Source organism: Eremomyces bilateralis (genome assembly GCF_010015585.1).
Source record: "Eremomyces bilateralis CBS 781.70 unplaced genomic scaffold P152scaffold_11, whole genome shotgun sequence".
Taxonomy (NCBI): Eukaryota; Fungi; Ascomycota; class Dothideomycetes; order Eremomycetales; family Eremomycetaceae; genus Eremomyces; species Eremomyces bilateralis.
The window spans coordinates 453,228-468,045 of record NW_022985077.1 but is presented as its reverse complement, the minus strand read 5'-3'; the positions used below and the strand labels follow the sequence as shown (position 1 = coordinate 468,045).

General features: G+C 49.9%; 5 protein-coding genes across 5 annotated transcripts; 2 read left to right on the top strand and 3 right to left on the bottom strand.

The window, feature by feature from the left end:
* Window positions 1-4,091: 4,091 nt before the first annotated feature.
* On the bottom strand, window positions 4,092-6,836 carry P152DRAFT_474276 (kinase-like protein; the record flags this gene model as incomplete). Its single annotated transcript, XM_033681310.1, has 6 exons — window positions 4,092-5,267; window positions 5,315-5,727; window positions 5,779-6,142; window positions 6,255-6,404; window positions 6,454-6,523; window positions 6,580-6,836. The coding sequence occupies 6 exons, from the start codon at window positions 6,834-6,836 to the stop codon at window positions 4,092-4,094; spliced, it is 2,430 nt and encodes an 809-aa protein (XP_033533673.1).
* A 172-nt stretch (window positions 6,837-7,008) lies between these two features.
* On the top strand, window positions 7,009-8,083 carry P152DRAFT_42803 (transport protein particle complex subunit). The gene is made up of 4 exons (XM_033677318.1): window positions 7,009-7,254; window positions 7,311-7,524; window positions 7,631-7,865; window positions 7,921-8,083. Exons 1-4 carry the CDS (start codon window positions 7,218-7,220, stop codon window positions 7,945-7,947), a joined length of 513 nt encoding a protein of 170 aa, XP_033533672.1. The 5' UTR covers window positions 7,009-7,217; the 3' UTR covers window positions 7,948-8,083.
* On the bottom strand, window positions 7,876-10,028 carry P152DRAFT_42807 (WD domain, G-beta repeat-containing protein). Its single transcript, XM_033677320.1, has 2 exons — window positions 9,899-10,028; window positions 7,876-9,845 (listed from the first exon to the last, which is right to left on the bottom strand). Exons 1-2 carry the CDS (start codon window positions 9,929-9,931, stop codon window positions 8,220-8,222), a joined length of 1,659 nt encoding a protein of 552 aa, XP_033533671.1. The 5' UTR covers window positions 9,932-10,028; the 3' UTR covers window positions 7,876-8,219.
* Window positions 10,029-10,231: 203 nt separating this feature from the next.
* Window positions 10,232-12,069, bottom strand: P152DRAFT_514695 (uncharacterized protein). Its single transcript, XM_033682871.1, has 5 exons — window positions 12,009-12,069; window positions 11,075-11,951; window positions 10,702-11,034; window positions 10,516-10,659; window positions 10,232-10,457 (listed from the first exon to the last, which is right to left on the bottom strand). The coding sequence occupies exons 1-5, from the start codon at window positions 12,062-12,064 to the stop codon at window positions 10,425-10,427; spliced, it is 1,443 nt and encodes a 480-aa protein (XP_033533670.1). The 5' UTR covers window positions 12,065-12,069; the 3' UTR covers window positions 10,232-10,424.
* A 700-nt stretch (window positions 12,070-12,769) lies between these two features.
* Window positions 12,770-14,013, top strand: P152DRAFT_488390 (kinase-like protein; the record flags this gene model as incomplete). The annotated part of the gene is made up of 3 exons (XM_033682119.1): window positions 12,770-13,216; window positions 13,276-13,497; window positions 13,552-14,013. The coding sequence occupies exons 1-3, from the start codon at window positions 12,887-12,889 to the stop codon at window positions 14,011-14,013; spliced, it is 1,014 nt and encodes a 337-aa protein (XP_033533669.1). The 5' UTR covers window positions 12,770-12,886.
* Between the last annotated feature and the right edge of the window lie 805 nt (window positions 14,014-14,818).

Genomic DNA, 14,818 nt, shown 5'->3' with positions numbered 1-14,818 from the left:
GAAGGCGGGATGGCTGCTTCACTTGCTCATATCAGCCCGTCTAAGGCCCGGTAATAGTGGATTGCCCATTTGCTCAACAGTCAACCGTTTCTGAGACTAAGGATATTTGCTTATACATAGTACAACAGATGATGAGTTAAGGATCGAAACGGTTAGGAGATTTCTCTTGATTAGGCATCTTGTCCGGTGTCAAGACCGCCAGGCGTCAAGTTAAAGGAAATTCCGAGTCAGAGACTAGGCGACGGATCTGTTTGATCTTGAGATTCAAGATCTCCTTCCTTGCAAGAGCGAGGTGCTCGAGCAAGACGATCTGCACCGTCATGAACCATAATCGATGCATTAAGGCGCTGTCTGACAGGGAAATAGATTGCACAATGCACGTGGTCTGACACCAGACACGACATGGGAGCCACGCTATCTCGGCATCTGTGACGGGTGACCTGTCTACACTCTACAACCCACGTGTGGGCCTTGTTTCTCCAGCTTTCGCGCCGTTCCTTAGATTCGACGATCTCTTGTCGACGCCAGACTCGCTCTGGAGATTTCATGAAGACAAGAAGACTGGTAAATTTTGTTGCTATGGATATTCAGTCCGTGAGCCGACTATATGGCGCTTGGACAATGCTATGTACAGTTGTACACCGCTCTGCCACTGTGCGCATCTCGGGTGCCGTGCGCAATAGCCAATGGAGTTGAGAGACCACTCTTGAGTTAGTGAATCGGGATGGGAAAGGAAAGGAGCCATCACTCATCAGCCTTGCCTGCGATCGGCGACGCCGAGTAAAAGCTCCGCACCACCGGAATATCGGCTATGGTGACTGCGATTGTAGAAGCGCTAACAAAGGATAGTCCTTGGACTTTGGAGAATCACTATTGAAAACTGGGCTCCCGGAGATTTGATCGTCATAAAGCGGTCCAGAAAGACATGCATATTGCATTGCATACCTGTCAAGTCACAAGTGTCAATAACGTCACTACAAAACCTCAAGCAGCATCCGTATCACAGCTGCGCCAAGATTAATGACTCGAATCGGCACCCACAAGGCCAAAACATCCAGCCTCCAGGATTCCAAGTCGCAATGCTTTATGTTGTTCGTAATGCTACTACGCAGTGCGTACTCTGTATGTATTAGCGCCTTGACGGCTTGAATATTGTTCCAATCTCCGCGATTCGCGATTCGCGATTCGCAACGCGCAACGCGCAACTATCATGTCATACACTGCAGAGTGTCTGGACTCTGGACTTCGTACAGGGCATGAGGGTAGAGAGGAGAGCTAAGGGTCTCAATTCTCAAGCCAAAGGATTCCAGAAAGAGGACGAATTCCCGGACAGCGGTTCGGTGACGCTATGAGAATTGAGGATTGGATTGGCCTCTGACTAGCTGGTTTTCTCCCCGGAGAAACCAGCTAACGCGATGTTGGTTTAACCACCAAGAGCACACCAGTTAGAGAAGATCCAAAATGTAAACGAATCAAACCCGTTGTCAACCCCCCGAATTTGGACCGACAGGTCACAGCAAATCCACTAACGCCTGGATCAACTCTCATGGACCTCTTGCTGAAACGTGCGTTGGTCTGTCCATTCCTCATGCAGTCTCCCAGGTGTCCCGGCTGCGTTAGCGGATGGTTTAGAATCATTGAAAACGGGCTTTCTGGAACATTAATCCTCGCTTCTCCGGCCCACGAGTTAACTACAGTCTGCACAGTGGTCATGGCCATATCATGATCAATGCAGCTGTAGATACTTAAACGAGAACGGCAAACAAACAGGCTAAACAAAATGTCGGTGGCTTCGAAGAGGACGACGACAATGGTGTCGGATGTCGGCAGACCATTACCCTAATGGCCGGAAGGGTTTGGGGCAGGCGATACGAACGCAGAGGAGTGAGGATATGGACTACCTCTGGAGTCTGGACCCGAACCTCCGGTAATTACTATTAACTTATTCTAATTAACTTAGTTTAACGAACCATTTGTTACTGGTCCATCGATTGTGAACGGTGGGATGGGGCGCTGCGCATTTCCTAGGTCAACCGCTGCCTCCTCTACCTCGTACCATACCTAAAAGGCGTCAGACCAACGAAATTTCAGATCAACCAATACGGAAATATAGCACTCTCCATCACTGCCCCGCCAATGGCCAACCTAACCAAATCCCCTTCGCTAGCTCCACGACTTTCATCTTCGAGTCTTCATCCTAAGGCGCAGATCTTTCGACGCTACCGGCTACCCGTTTCTTACCCTACGACGCCCAGGGATGAATGTAGGGAGACACGAGGCTGCCAGGCGATACAAACTCAATTGTCTCCAGTTTCCGACGCATGCATATCCGTATCATGCGGCAGCGACTATCGTATCACAGTTGGTGCGAGCGTTCTGGGAGTTGATTGGGTCCAAGACTGGAATCCATCAGGATTCCGGAAGCAAGCAAGAGTCACTTCGACTTGAGAATCACCATGATGAACACTTTATATCTGAATTCCCGGAGGACATGCGAAGACATGCCAAATCCAGTCCCTAAACCCAAGAACGATAACATCCTCAGGATTTTTAGAGATGTTATCATACTACTGTGCATTACATCCGAGACAGACTTATATAATGAAGAAGGCGCAATTCAACCCAGTGTGATCATAATTGGTCCTCGCAGTTGATCCCAGACGTCACTCGCTGCAATATTCGATCGAACCATCGTTCCGGAAAGATGAGGGTAGGGAGAAGCCTGCTACATCGGCTGCTTGACCTAGCCTCCATCTTCCCGCATGATGTGTGATACCAATATGTCTTGATACGTATTCTTGATTGAACAACGACTATGATCCATTCATCATCCTGCTACCGTCTATTATAGATTAATCTACCTATTTCATCCTGTGAACGACGTATAAAGCGTAAACCCGAATCCTGGCATGTGACTATCCGTACATCGAGATTTCCTCTTCAGGAGCGGAGTCCGAGTGACGAGATGCTGTGCCGCTTCTCCCACTCAATCTATCACTATACAAGGTCTCCGTTATTCTTCCGTCAATTCATATTACCTGTCAAGATATTTCTTGTTGGCCGGGCCTGCTGATTCTGAGACATTTCCTTCACCACCCATAAAGCTTCCCTCCACGCAATCTCCAGGGGTAATCAGTTCACGAATGAGTCCCTGGACTTCATCAAATCACCCGCGTTGACGGGCAGGGGCGACTGATCTATTGCGAATCGCATGGATTGTCCGATTGGATCGACTCATTGTATGATGACACACGAGAGATTCATTTCCCGGTTTGATAAGATTTAGTGACATACAGTCCTCTATCCCCTGAGCACACAACTCGAGCCTCCCCAGAGCAGCTTCTTGGTATTTGTCATAGTCAATGTTTAGTTGCATTGAATATACAGTACTAGAATAGCATGCCGCTCACTATCCGGGCTCCTCGCCTTACCATAGTTCGTCTCGAGGAAATTCATTTCCGCTGCGGAATTCACTAGGCTTTGAACTTCAGTACACTATGAGGGGCCGGGTCACAACGAGGAGCGGTGTTGCAGATTTCCCCTTCATAGAGCAGACGACGACACTTTTTTGGGGCCCGTTTATACCATGGACGGTTCAAACATGGCCCTGTGTAGTTCATGCATCTCATCGTTTCAGGGACGGGACGGGAGAAGATGGATACCTGTCAGTGAGTTCAGTGGCGATCCACCGAATTCAGCACCAATACCGGCCCATCGATAACGATGGCTGAATAAGTGCTGTCGACGGTCAGCTCATGCCAGGAGACCTTAGGAGGAATGCATCACATTGATGGCATAGACATAGACACAGCCTGAGGGGGACATGGCGACAAAGAGTAGCTCAAATATCGTAGAAGCGTTGCTGGGCCCAGTTGGTATCAGTGTTTCGTGCGACTCTGGGGCCGAAGTAATCTGTCTGGTCATGGTGAGTGACTAACGTGAACTTGAAAGCAATATCAGTATAGGTATTCATGATGTAGGGGTAGTAGATCTACTCAATACCCGCGTTGTTGATGCGTTTTTGCATTCCGCTCATTCCGCTCACTTGCTGCTAGAATGTAGCATATAAAAATACTCCCTCACCACGTCGCCTACGGCTGGACATCCTCCATTATAGAGTCTCCTGATTGCTCCGCCTTCACCACCCCATCCCGTCCATCCGCAACCCCAGCCTGTACGTCCTCCCTCGCCTTCCTCTTCACCTGCTCCACCGCCTCTGCCATCCCATCACCGCCGTTCCCCGCATCCCCACCTGCCCCTTTCCGCCTCCCTAGCGCCTCGCTCAACAAGCTCTTGCTCTTCTCCGCCACCTCACTCACGAAGGTCTTCGCCAACTCCCGATCTTCTCGCAGCCGTTTGCTCGCCTCGACGCGGCGCGTCAGGTAGAGCCGCGGTTGGCGATCGCGGCGGTCTTGGAGGATGCGAGTGACTTCTTTGTGGTAGGCATCTTCGTAGATGTTGAAATCGGTGGAGGGAGGGGAGTCGGAGAGGATGCGGATGTGGCTGGAGCGTACATGAGGGATGGTTGAGGGGAGTGAGGTGGACGATGGGCTGCTAGAGATTGGAGCGTTGCTCATGGGCTGGTCCAGCCCTGGGGTAGGCTCGGTGTAGTGAAGCCCGGGACCGATGTTCAGAAAGAGGAGATCTTCAAGCAAATCGTGCGCATGGCCTTTACCATGTGGTCTCTCTTGTCGTGGAGGATACAATGCTTCATCTTGATCCCTTGATTTCGACGTCTGCCGTGAAGTTTCCCTTGACGTTGCAGTAATTGAAGAAGACCCCTCTGGAGGTACGGATGTTCTCGCGTCTTCCGAACCAAGAAGTGGCTTTGCGCTTTCTTTGTGCCGTTCCTCCTCCAATCGAGTTACTGCTGCGATTCTATCCGCTTCATTCGGCATTCGCTTCAGATCGTCCGAAATGATGATGTCCCGATGCACGCCTTCTGTGGCGAGCGCCGCCGCCACGGCAACGCGGTCGTCCACATCCATACTTTTCGACTTCCGTCTCCGATCAGTTGCACCGATCGAGAGGGGGGGCTGGACGATATGTGAGGCGCGGCCGAAGATGCCTTCCATGAGTTCGGGGCGTTTCCGAAAAAGGAGTTTCTTAAAGTGCTTTGCTGCCTTCATCACGGTGAGAAGATGTGTCATGTTTCCCGTGATGGCAGCATTCCATTCCTCCTCTGTCGGATCCTCAATCATAGTCGCTATGTTTTCCTCCTTCGGTAGTAAGGGGTCTACTCCTCGTTTCGTGACCCATGGATGTTCCTATACGAATTAATGCTTCGCTAGCCTTAAGATGATATGCGACTTACTCTAAGCTCATCCATGGTTATCCGCTTCGCTGGGTCTTTGTCGAGTATCCAATTCATCATGTTACGGAAGTCTTTATCACAGTCGTCGCCAAGTTCAACCTGATCATCTCGAATTGCATCGTACAGTTCCAAAACCCCTCCTTTCTCAAAAGGAATTTTGCCATACCGCAGGCAATATAGTGTGATACCCATGGACCATATGTCGGCTGCCTGCCCTGACACTTCGCCATGCTTCGGCACGCATAGCTCGGGTGGCATGAACGCCGGAGATCCTGCAGACTTTGAGGTTTTCATTTCCCGGTCTTTCTCGAACATTTCGGACACGCCGAAGTCGACGATTTTTAGAACGTCGTCCTTATCGATCAGGCAGTTGTCTGGTTTAATGTCTCTGTGTATGACTCCTTGAGCGTGGACTAGGTCCAAGTATTAGCGGAGTACTTTATGCGAGGGTACTGTTGGCTCACGATATTCGATGCCCAAGATCATGTCTCTGAACCAACATCTGCATGTCTCTGAGTCATACGGGTCAGCTACCTCGTCCAACCCAACTTGCATCACGACCCCTTTCTTGCACATCTCCATAACCATGTACAACGAGTCTTCTTCCGGGGCGTCCAGAACTTCCACAAGGGACACCAAGTTGTGATGATTCAACTTCTTCATGATGGCAATCTCTTCCCGAATTAGATCGAGGGAATTCGGATCCCCCTTCTGAGAATGACCAAACGGCAGGTTGAACCCTCGGCGGGCATGTGGTCCTCTGGGTCTTCGTAACAGATTCGATTGCTTCCGCCTTCGTAGCCTCGACTTCGAGAACTCCTTGACAGCCTGTACTCTAAGCATTAGCCAACCTATTTGCCAAACACTTCCGTCTATGGTTACCCCATGCCGCAGATGCCTGTAGCAAAACAAAAGATACTTCGAACAAGGGGGCGCTCACATATTCATTCCCAAATTGATCAATCGCATAATGTACAGAACCGAACGATCCACGCCCAATCTCTTGCTCTATGATATATTGGTTGATTCGATGTTGTACAGTTCCGTCTTCGCCGCTGCTTTCGTGCTCCGATCTGGCATTGAGCGTCTCCTATATCGCATTAGACGACATGCTGCATCGTAGGAAGGTGGTATCGCACCTTGATTCTCCTTGTTGACGATACATGTCGCCGGTGTTGCCGTAAGGGGCTGTGGAATGTGGGCTCGGATCTATAACAAGAATCAATTCCCGTCCGATCTGACCAATATATGTGATAAACACTCACGTATGCCGTATCACGGGACGGTGGTCATCGTCCCTGGTTGTAGGAACAGCCAGCGAGGCGCTGCCTGAGGGATGTAATATCCGGGCTTCTCCCTGCGAATGGATCCGCTCTGTGGGCTGCGAATCTTGTGTAGACTTGGATTGCTCTGTTCTCTGCACTCGAACATTGCTGACTTGAGGTGGATGGGCGAGCGGAACTGGTGATGCGGGTGGTAGTGTACCAGGTCGGTCAAGCTCGCTGGCTGATGTATCACCCATGACGAAATATGGACGATATCAGATACGTCCTGGATAAACGTAACAGGACATATATAGTCAAACTAGGAGGGCCAAATAACGTTCACTATTAGGTTACGGTATAAGAGACGGCATTTTTAAGCGCCAATATTCATAGGACTGCATCGCATTGTTCTCGACCTTTTAGTTTCCCCCGCCAAAGCCGATAATCCTTGCGGAATTCCAAGATCCTCCGGTCCCCTTTAACATCGTTCGCTCCTTTCTCTAATTCCGCATACTTGCGAAAGGCATACACATAGCGGAAGCCCTAGATTTCGAAGACTCTTGTCCGGCTACTGTTTATTTATACCCATTGACTCCTTCATATTGTCCGAAGCCTATCTCACAGGACACGTTCACATCATGGTCGTCTACGCGTTCTATATATTCGACCGGCACAGTACGTCCAGCACACCCACCTTTCGCATATTCCAGAATACTAATGGGCTCTTCAAGCCGAATGCATCTACAGCAAGAAATGGCCCCCTCCTGTGGCCGCTTCGACTGCGAAGCCACGACCACAATCCACCTCCAGCGCAGCCACCAACGGCGAATCCGCACAACCACTCACCCGCCGAACGAACCAGAAATCCGATGACGAGAAGCTTGTGTTCGGCGTCGTGTTCTCGTTGCGGAACATGTGTCGGAACCTCGGGGGAGAAGACAATTTGTACGTCGCAATCAAATGCGCTATAATTGCGCGATTGGTCACGGCATGGTCGTCGACACGGCTAGATCAGCATACGAATACAGAGCTGACAAACGCGATACTCTAGCTTCATGAACTTCCGCACCAACGAATATAAACTCCACTACTTCGAGACGCTGACACGGCTGAAGTTTGTCATGCTGACGGATACGCGCACCGGGAATCTACGGGCTGCGCTTCATCAGATCTGGCTGAATCTGTATATCGAGTATGTGGTGAAGAATCCGCTGTCGCCAGCAGAGCATCCCGGGGGAATGGGTGTTGCAAACGAGTTGTTTGAGCGAGGGTTGGAGTCGTTTGTGGTAAGCAAGTACCCGTAGATGGGATTTGAGTATTTCTAACCGCGGTTTGTTACAGAGAGAGGTTCTTTCAGCACCTTCATGAGCTCCGTTAGCAGCTTCCCTGGTCCAATCGCCCAATTTGCGTATTGCCTCGAGACATCCTTGCACTAGGATAGCTCTAGTCCGCTTCAAGGATATATATCCAGATGGGAAGGGAGAAGCTACCTGTATTACAGGACGCAACGGTGACCATATTGACTCTCCCCTTCTCCACATTCTGTCCACCTCCATGCGGCTTGCGCAGATCCTACCCTCTCATCCGAACAAACCGGCGACTTCGCCCGATATGTCGCTTCCACGCATTCCGACACCCCCTCACCTCTTCGCCTTCTTCTTCTCCGGCTCCTCCTCATCGCTCAAATCCGCATAAATCGTCTTCGGCTGCGTCTCCTTCCATGCCTTCGTAAACATCGGATCATTCTTCGCCTTATCCGCATATTTCATCAGTGCCTCCCTGGGATCCTCATCCCGCATTGCGCTAAGCGGTATGCTATTCTTGATATGCTGCTCATCCGGCTGGGTTTTTGAGCCCGGTGTCGTGTCGGGGATATGCGGTCTCCTCGGATCTCTCGAACGCCCAGATGCCGTGAGCCCGACGTTCGGATGCCGTGCCGCGAATGACATGGCGGATTGGGAACCGGATTTCATGCCGCCTGGAGCGACGATCGCGTCGCTGGAGAGGCCTTGGCTGAGGTCCATGACGTTGTTGGGGTCGTCGTCGATGTGGCGACGTTTGGGGGCGCGCATCATGACGGATTTGGCGCCGGCGGTGGAGAGGGTCGGGTTGAATAGAACATGGACTTCGGAGTTGGCAGAGCCGGTGAGAATCTGGTTGAGCTTGCTGTGCCATTGGACGGTGATGAGTGGCGAGCCTGGGGTGACTGGAGTGACCAGCTCGGGTCTGAGCGTGGCGGGATTGAGGATATATAGGTCCCCCGTTTCGGAGCCGGTGATGACGTTCGCGGAGGTGGGAGAAAATCGGATGTTGCTTGTAGGGAATGTTGTGGAGGTTGACGTGTGGTTCGCAATGTTCACTGGCTGCTTGAAATTACGCGTATCCCAAAGCTTGATAGTGTCGTCGCCTCCTCTTGTGACCACGAGTCTTCCATCCGAGCTGATGTCAAGTCCACTCGTCCAAGTTCCAGGTGTATGTGCATCTCTGATCTCGGCGGCTGGTCGCGTATGCGGCCCGTTTCCGCTGTACATAACCAAAGAACCATCAAGCGCGGAAGCGACTAGGTTACTTTGGCCTCCATCCGGTGTAGCACCCCAGCATACTGCCGTCATCTTCGTCCGTCCAGCAGACCCAGGTGCTTTCGAACGGAAAACGATTACCTCCTTCTGCTTGCGCTTGTTGTTAACGTCCCAGATACGCAATGTGCCATCTGCGCTGGAAGTGACGAACGACTCTGCATTTGTCGGATGCCATGCACCGCCTGTGATTTCTGCGGTATGACCATTTGTGTGGTGCATGTCTCGCAGGTACATGTCTCCTTTGACAAACTCTGTGAGCACTTCGCCATCTCGATCTAGGATCCTTGGTTGGGATGTGGCGGAGACGACCAACATTTGACTCGGTGCAAAGGGGTTGAAAGCGACATAATGAATAGGGTGTGTCTCTGAACTTGCAGAGGCCTTGGTGGCTGTAGGATCAACGGACTTGAATGCGCGAACAGTAGTAGGTGTCATTGAAGAAAAGTCATGAAGCTTCAATGTACAATCTAATGACCCCGTGATAAGCCTCGAACCTGACGTATCCAATGCCATTGATGTGACAGCCTTCTCGTGCGTCTTGACCAGAAGCTCGTGGGAGACGGGAAACTCGTCTTCCTCATCTTCGTCATCCTCGTCGGAATCGTCCTCATCCTCATCTGAATCACGAGATGGAGGCTTCGGCTTCCGTGATTGCCCTTTCCCTGTGATTTGAACTATTCGCCGTGACTGCTCAAATTGAGCCTCGACATTAACAGTGGTTATCTGCTTTCCAAACCCACCGGGCAGGAATTGGCGGAGGGCCTCCGACTCATTCTCGATAGCGTCGTTGCTATCCATTTCAAATCTTTACAATTCTGGATATGATATCAGAATTGCAGGTAGGACCAAGGGTGGCCAGTATGTTTCATCCGATCGCTATTGCAAAACAAAAGTTTGGCAGGCGAACTCGAGATACAGAAGATATTCGACTTGGACGTCTGAGGTTGAGCTGACCAATCAGGTCTTGATGACGTTGGGAGCGCTTCATGCCTGAGGCCACAAGCACGAAGGCTTTCTTTCTTTTTTCTACGAAATTTCGATGTCGATGTCGGGCAGCATTCACAGCTTCAGCATCACAATCCCAGAGTCATTCACGAGGCATCTTCACAGTCAATTTCCTTAGATTCTACATCGTTATACCTTTCTTGCCATCCAATAGACTACTTGTATGGGCAACCCGTGAACAATTCACCTCCTTCGACCTTCTACACTTTAGTCTTGCTCTTTGCTCACAGCTATTCAAATGGAACTGCTATATATTGTCTATCATACGAAGATGTCGTTTAGTCTCATGATGATCTTCGAGATGATTAGCAAACGCTTCAAATTGCAGTGTCAGATTGAGGTGCTGGCTCACCTTTTCCGTGTATCGAACTCCTACCGTGATGCCATCTTCATCCTGGAACTCTGAGTCGTCGCCAAAATCGTCATTATCTTCATCTAGGCATGTCAAGCAAGTTATAACGATGCTTGAGTATGTGGTACCTAGGAAACGTGGCAGCTGTTTTCGCGCAAGCGAAACCATATTCTCCTTTAAACGTACCGCTTGAGAAACACCAAGAGCAGCTTCCTTCAGTTGAAGAATGTCTGAAGGTTGGGGATTGCCTTTTTCATCGTATTCGATAAATGTCTTCCAGAGGCCGATCTCCAAAAGGCAAACCCCCAGACTATAGATATCATGTTGCATGGAATAGCCCTCTATTGGACTTAGGCCCTGTCGATTCGGATGCCTATACAAGTTTCTTTCAAAGTTCATGTCGCCCTGTCGGTAAGTCCTCCTTTCAGACATCCGGAAGGACTCGAAACCGACAAGATATGCTAATCCGATCTCTTCATCGGCCTCCGACAAAATCAGGATCGTTTCTGGTCGGACGTTCTTGTGGACAAAGTCGAATGCATGAACGTTGGAAACAGACTTTGCGAGACTTTTCGCAAGCTTGTCTCTTTCGGTAAGACTGCTCTGTCTCTCCGGCGATCAAATAGCTTCGAAGACTGTCTGCCTTCCAAGAACCTTCCGGGATGCGGAAAACAATTGTGAAGGAGCCTGGAACATCCCTGTTCTGAACCACTCCATAACAACTCAACAGGCCAAACGCCAATGGATCCGCGTGGAACAACTTTCGTGCAAAGTCACGAATGTCCTTTTTCATGATGACTGTATCACATCCCGCATAAGGAATGACCCGATCAAGAACGAGGCGGTTGTGGGATCCGGGGCGTTGAGCGATTTTAGCGGACGAATTCTGAATATCTTCGATTTCAGCGGAGTCGAGACCGCTCTGAGGTTTGAAAATGCCGGAGGTCTTATCGGAGTTGCTGTTTAGAGCTCTACGAAGATCTTGAGCGAGGCTGACCGGGCGCTTATTCCCGCCCTCTATTGAGGTAGGATCTTTCAGAGCGTCGTCGATTTCGGGGACGTTTGTTTTCATCATCAAAAACCATAGCGGATCAAATTTGCTCTCCCAGGCTTCCAGCTCGTCGACTGCTTTTTGCAAAGTGTCTCTCTTGAATAGTACAAATTTCTTTTTCTTTACTTCTTGCTTGCCATTTGGTCCAACTTTCACGCAACTATCCAACAAGCTTTGAACTAATTGCAACTTGCTCTTCAGCACAAGAAGCATATCTTCATGTATTCTCAGTTGATCCTTGCTGACGAGGCTCGAAACTTTCTTCAGAACCTGGAGTTGAGTGACGATCCGGGTGCAATGGTATCTGACCTGCAGACATTTCTCTGCAATATCGATTTCGGCATTCTTGAAAGCAGTGCAAATTTCGATTAGAGACTTTCCGTATCTATTTGAGAGGCATTGAGCGCCGGACTGGCTTGGTACGCAGCTGTAGATTGCTTACCGAATACTAATATCAACCGCAGCTAGAACAGCCAGACCGAATTCGACGCCTGACATTGTTGTTTATTCCGACCTCAAGAAGGCTCCAAACGTGTATTGCAATCGTTTGCTTAAATTCAGTGCCGCAGTCCTTTTTTGAAAGTGTGTTTCATCATGGTACAAGAAAGTTCAGCGTTCGGTACATATGAATCGAGCGATTAGCTTCCAGCCTTGCCGACACAGTCCCTCATGGGCGGCTTGCACTAGCGTCTAGATGGTTACTAATCCACCATATATGCTCGGCTTGAGGCTCAAAATGGTAGAGTCAAAAACGGCCCGGAGTCTGGCCAAAAATACCACTTCGACTTGTTGGCTTCCTGTTCTGGTCACTCCATGGGCATCCAATGGAGGTTTGGGGGGTAAGCAATTATCGTTTTGCTGGCGTGATTATCAATTGGGTTTCACGAGTCGGAATCAGTATGCACACAGCCTCCACATTCTCAGCCTTGCAGGAGCTTCCCCCAATAAGAGGGCGACATATCCAGCAGTTCGTATTCTGCTGGATGATATCGCAGAAGCGGAAAGAGGGTGTATGAGAGGTCGATGGTGGGGGTCCGAAATAGCCGTCAGCTACAGGAAGCGCCTCCGATTGTGTTCTGGTGTATGACGGGAATAATTAGATAACTCCAGAGTTGCAGCTACCGGACGATCATCGAACACCGAATACAGTTGCTACAAATGTCCTCAGCTCACTTTGACCATATGGCGACAGAGGCTACTCCTTACAAACTTCAATACTAAGATTTCGGATGTGATACTCCTCGAAGATTTGTAGATCTATCATCACTTACACTTAGAGATACTTTAAGAGGGGTTTGAGGATGCAGAGAATCTATTAACATGGCGCTTGAGCGAACATTCTCTGGCCTTACTGAGGCTGTCACTGAGTTCAAACTCCCAACGGGCGTCGAAGCTGGGTATACATTCCATATCGTACCGGATTCGAGTCATTCTCGACGCGCGAAACCGAAAAGAGAATACTGGCGGAGGGAGGCGTCACTTGGTCGAGGAGCCTTCGGGTCCGTTTTCAAAGAGCGACTTGTCAGTCAGGGTCATGGGCCACCAAAGTTCCGGGCGGTGAAGCAGATCGACCTTCTGACTGGCCCCTCAGCCACTGGTATTGATTACGGTAGAGAACTGGAAGCGATTGCTAAATTTTCCCATCCAAAGGTTTGTACACACTATCCAACGAGATCAATATAGAGGAGGCAAATGCTAATCGAATGCAGTACGAACGATGTTTTGTGAAGGCATCCGGTTGGTATGGTGGGCCGGAGGTTGGCTCACTGTTCATCGCAATGGAATACTTAGAATATGGGGATCTCCAAAGCTACCTTTGGAACGCTGCGACATTGCCGGAACATGAAGCTTGTGAGATCTCTTTCCAACTCCTCGAGGGGCTTGAGTTCATGCACAACAATGGCTTTGCTCACCGTGACCTGAAGCCCGCGGTTGGTCTCTAATTGCCCCTTTTTTGAACACTTCTAATGACTTCTCGACCCCAGAACATCCTCATCAAATCTGAACCACCAAATCAGTGGTGGGTGAAGATTTCGGACTTTGGAATCTCTAAACGAATTGCAGATGGGAAGGGTATCTCCTCCATCTTAGCCGGCACGGTAGCCTTTTTCTCCCCCGAAGTTCTTGATGCCGGAAAGACTCCGTCATACGACGCCTATTCCGCCGATATGTGGGCATTGGGGGAGATTGCACACCAGATGCTTACGAAGGAAGCGGTTTTCGATCGGCCCAGCACCAAGCTTGAATACGGCAGAGGCGATGTGGAATACCCCAATGATCGGCTCATGGCATATCAAGTCAGCAATCATGGCCAATCATTCATAGTCTCAGTTATGCATCCATTCCCGACGAAGCGGCTCAAAGTTGACCAGGCCCTATCACACGACTGGATAAGACCTTTCGCTGACATAGATTCGGACTTCATGCCGCTGGAGTCAGTTCAGTAAGGCTTTGGTTGCAGTCATAAATATTTGTAATAATACTGATCATCCTTACAGGTCTCTGACTTTGCTTGACACGCCGAATACTTCGGAGGAGGTCTCTCCCGAGTCTTCTGGACGATGGAGTACGATAGCAAAAGCCAAATCCTTACATGAACGGTCCCAATATTTCCCGTTTGACCAGCAGCTCTCGACGAGATCTGGTAGTAGCAGCGGCAGAGGTACTAAAGAAATTCGGATTGGTGGCTCCTCACCTCCACCCGTATCGGAAGAGAACGAAGACCTCCTCATCCACCTAGGTGATGATAACGTCGATCAAAAGCCAACGACGGGGGCGCCAACCAAAGAATATAGTCATGAATTACAGGAGCTCTGCGATAACTCGTTCAAAACCTCGCGTGACGCCCGAGCCCTTCGGGAAGAACAATTCAAGTTTGGAGCTAATAATGATTCATTGGGTATCGGTTCTTCCCCTCCGATGCCTAATGCCCCCCCTCCTGTTCCTCCTTTGCCAACGGCAAATCCACTAGAAGAGAGAGACATGGCTAGGAGTAATTTCCAGTCAGCAGTCTTGCGAAGAGAGGTGGAACCGTTTGAAGAACTCGAAAACCCATACGGACCATTGGAGTCTCAGGTCCATGAAGCGAATGATGAACGGCCAAAACAGGAACCTCGCGTTGAGGGGCAAGCAGCAAGAGTTCAAGAGGATGCCCACGAAATACTGATGGCCGAGCTGGCTGCGACAAAAAGTACTCGCACTGGCAATAAGATCGATAGAATCTCATCTGAGCCGACACTTCAAACCTCCAAA